General features: G+C 50.6%; 2 protein-coding genes across 2 annotated transcripts; one reads left to right on the top strand and one right to left on the bottom strand.

Moving 5' to 3' along the window:
• Positions 1 to 64: 64 nt before the first annotated feature.
• PPTG_00950 (hypothetical protein) lies at positions 65 to 1,850 on the top strand (the record flags this gene model as incomplete). Its single annotated transcript, XM_008892530.1, has 3 exons — positions 65 to 832; positions 902 to 1,363; positions 1,491 to 1,850. The coding sequence occupies 3 exons, from the start codon at positions 65 to 67 to the stop codon at positions 1,848 to 1,850; spliced, it is 1,590 nt and encodes a 529-aa protein (XP_008890778.1).
• Positions 1,349 to 3,343, bottom strand: PPTG_00949 (hypothetical protein). The gene is made up of 2 exons (XM_008892529.1): positions 2,833 to 3,343; positions 1,349 to 2,763 (listed from the first exon to the last, which is right to left on the bottom strand). The coding sequence occupies exons 1-2, from the start codon at positions 3,314 to 3,316 to the stop codon at positions 1,949 to 1,951; spliced, it is 1,299 nt and encodes a 432-aa protein (XP_008890777.1). The 5' UTR covers positions 3,317 to 3,343; the 3' UTR covers positions 1,349 to 1,948.
• Positions 3,344 to 3,356: the final 13 nt, after the last annotated feature.

The following is a 3,356-nucleotide window of genomic DNA, read 5'->3' as shown; positions in this document are numbered from 1 at the left end:
TAAGCTTGAAAACGCCTCGGCTTCTTTGATCCAGCGGCAGGTGCGACAGTATCTTAAAGTACAAATGGAGAAGAGGATACTTGATGAAGAGAGACTGCAGCTGGAGCTTCAGAAAGAAGAGGTGGAGGACATGGCAGCTTGTCTTATCCAGCGATTATGGCGACGAGCTCTTACCAATGCAGTCGAAAGCCAAGACGAAGATGAAGGCGCGAAGCCATCTCCTGTTCCTCAGCGTCGACCTTTTTCCATCGCTGACGTTGTACTTGGAGCTGCTGTCAAGTCGGTGGGATCAAGCCAAACGCTGCTTAACCAGAGATCCCCGGAGCCCCCTCCTCTAAACCCCGCAGTCTCCGTACCCCACTTAAACCTTAGTCGTCTGTCAGAACCAGAGCCACCTCGACGAAGTTCAACTGTTTCATCCATATCTTTGATCGACCCGAATGAAGTCGAGATGTCCACGAAAGCACGAGAAAAACAAAGTGCACGTAGTGACGTCTATGATGACGATGAAGATTGGAAAGAGTCTTCACCACGTTCAGCAAAACTAACTCCGCGATCAACTCGCAGCTTTCAAGACGGTCGACCCACAACGTCGCGTTCAACTTATAATGTTGCGGAACAACCACACACTCCCCAGCAGCTCTCAATTACCGCAACTCCACGCACAAACCGCAACATCGCCGAAGGTACAATCCTGAATGCTGCGGCCACTCGAATCCAGGCGTGCGTCAAGAGCTTTGCCGTCCGTCAAAGTATTGCACTTAAGAGCGCAAGTGATTTGAGCCGAGCTTACATTGAGCACAGGCATTTTATCCTCAGTCTGAATCAAGCAGTAAGTAGTTACTCGAATTCCCGGTTCCTGACTCAATATTCTAACCAACTCTGCTATATTTCGTCGTAGATGGAGCTGGAACAGGACTTTTTGGAAGATCTTAGCGCGATCAAGATCCAGGCTCTTGTACGTGGTCGTCAGAGTCGTCTACTAACCGAGTGCACCAAGGCTGGAGTGTATACCGCTGCTATTACAATTCAAAGATCCTTTCGCGTCCACCGTCAAAATACCCATCGAGCAGTGGACGAGGGTGTTCGTAGTATCGCAGCTCGCACTATTCAGCAGGTTTTCCGTGACTACGAGGCAAGGAGAGCAGCAATTCATCAGGCTGCAGTCGATGAAGAAATCTTGATTGTCCAACAGATCGCTGCTAGCACCATTCAGAGCTTCTGGAGGCAATACTTTACCACATTTGACCACAACCTCGAGGAGATCGAAGCTGCTACGTGCATTCAAGCGCTCAGTCGCGGACATCTCACCCGTAGATCGCTAAAGTCTCTACATGGGTCATCAAGTGGTCTCTCAAAACATGTAAGTGACAATTACTACTACTCAATCTTTGTACTTATATCAAGTCTAACTTGGATTCTTCTATGCCTTTTCGATGTCCTCGGTTGAAAACCTTATTGAGACTGACAATCCTGTGAGTACCTGTAAGAGTATCAACTACAGTTTTTTACCAGTAAAGATCCGAGAGCTGTACATGTCAAGTGAGCACCAGAGCCAGAATCCAAACAACGGGATACTTGCACAAGAGATCGCGGAGCTTGGACTTACGTTCACAGATTTCTTACGAGAGTTGGAGACTGGTACAGATGTGGCTGTGGCCATTTCAGCCTTGGATGCCATGCGAGTTGTACTGGAGACGTCCCCAGAGTCTACAAAAACTCTCGCTAACGTCGTCAAAGTAGCACATGCTCTCGATCGGAGACTGCAGGACGGGTTTTGGAACGATGATATCGAGACGTCGAGCATTGCACTGCTTCATGCCTTTAGGGATGTATTAGACGCTCAATAAACTAGTATAAAATACCCAATCCAAAGCACACTCCACAGCGCACAACTCTCCATTATTCTCTACGACGCTTTCAAAGGCTACAGGGTTGCTGAATCCGTCTAAAGCGACTTCAGCTGTCCCATGAGGTCCTCCAGACTCACATTCACGTCCGCTACAGAAGCTGACTGGTCCTCAGCAGCAACCGGAGTTGATGTAGCCTGATCGTACGCAAACGAGATCCCCGACGCCAGCTTCGCCGTCTCAGCAGCAGGAGCTTCAGCTGCATCGTCTCCGCCAAGCTCGATGCCCCACTCATTGTCTTCATGCTCCACAACCAGATTCTCCTGGCCGTCATGGCCCAGAGCCTTCCAGACCATGGGCGTCCAATTCTTGTGTTCAGTCACGGCCTGTTGCTTCCGACATTGAGCGTTAGAACACTCCGGGTTCGGACGCATGACGTCCGACGGGAAGAAATCCTTCATGGCGCTGTAGCCTAAGTAGTACGACACCTGACCGAAGCCCAACAAGTACTTCAGTACATTCTGCACTAGCATAGCAGCCACCAGACCCATAGTGGTCGGTAGAGAAGCCGCACACACGCCCTCGCGCTTGAGCGTGGACTCGTCAATGCCACTGGCCACGATAAGTGGCGGGAGACACTCAAAGCAGGCTGTGCGTCCAGGCAACAAAAACTGGATGTGACCTGATACAGCGTCCTCCGACACGCCCGACTCCATCCACTCCTGGTTCAGCTCGTTACATGCCTGGTTTAGAGCCGTACGCGCCGCATAATTGTCCACACAACTGAGAACCAGATCGATTTTGCTCTTGCCGTCCACTCCGCCGTGCTGGATACGGTCTAGAAGCTGCTCGAAGTTGGCGGTCGTAGTTATATCCATGGTGTATTCCTCGAAGATCACGTCCGGATTAATACCTAAATTTCACGATTGCGTTAGTAAAACACTACGAATAAGACCGTATTTCTTTAGTGCAGTCTCCTTACTGTGCAGCGTCTGCTTGGCAGCCGCCGTCTTGGTCATTCCGGCCTGTTCGGGGCGGAAGAACAAGCGGTTCATATTGGCGATCTCCACAGTGTCGTAGTCGTACATAATGAGCTTGCCGATGCCGCAGCGAGTGAGCATCTCAGCAGCGACAGAGCCGATACCACCAAGACCCACGATGAGGACGGAGAAGTCGCGGATCTTCTCGTAGTTATTGACAATTCCCATGCGCTTCAGAGCCATGAGGCGACTGTAAGGGTTGCTGTCCACCACCTCAGCGCTCATCTGCTTGGCACGTGCGCCGCCAGCCTCACGCTCCAGCTTGGCCTGCACCGCCGCCTTCTGCTGCATCAGATCAGCGATCTGTCGATCCAGCGCCCGCAGCTCCGCTTCGGTTGACATGGTCTTGTCGTTAGACAACAAATCGTCGGTATGCATACAGCAAGAATTGGTCAAATATGTAGCTAATAGAAAAGCTTCAGACATCTTACTTCTTAAGGATACTTAAGAAGTAAGATGTCTCAAC

Source organism: Phytophthora parasitica, assembly GCF_000247585.1.
Source record: "Phytophthora parasitica INRA-310 unplaced genomic scaffold supercont2.1, whole genome shotgun sequence".
NCBI classification, from domain to species: domain Eukaryota; phylum Oomycota; class Peronosporomycetes; order Peronosporales; family Peronosporaceae; genus Phytophthora; species Phytophthora nicotianae.
The sequence above is the reverse complement of the archived record's forward strand: the minus strand, read 5'-3'. Positions and strand labels throughout refer to the sequence as shown.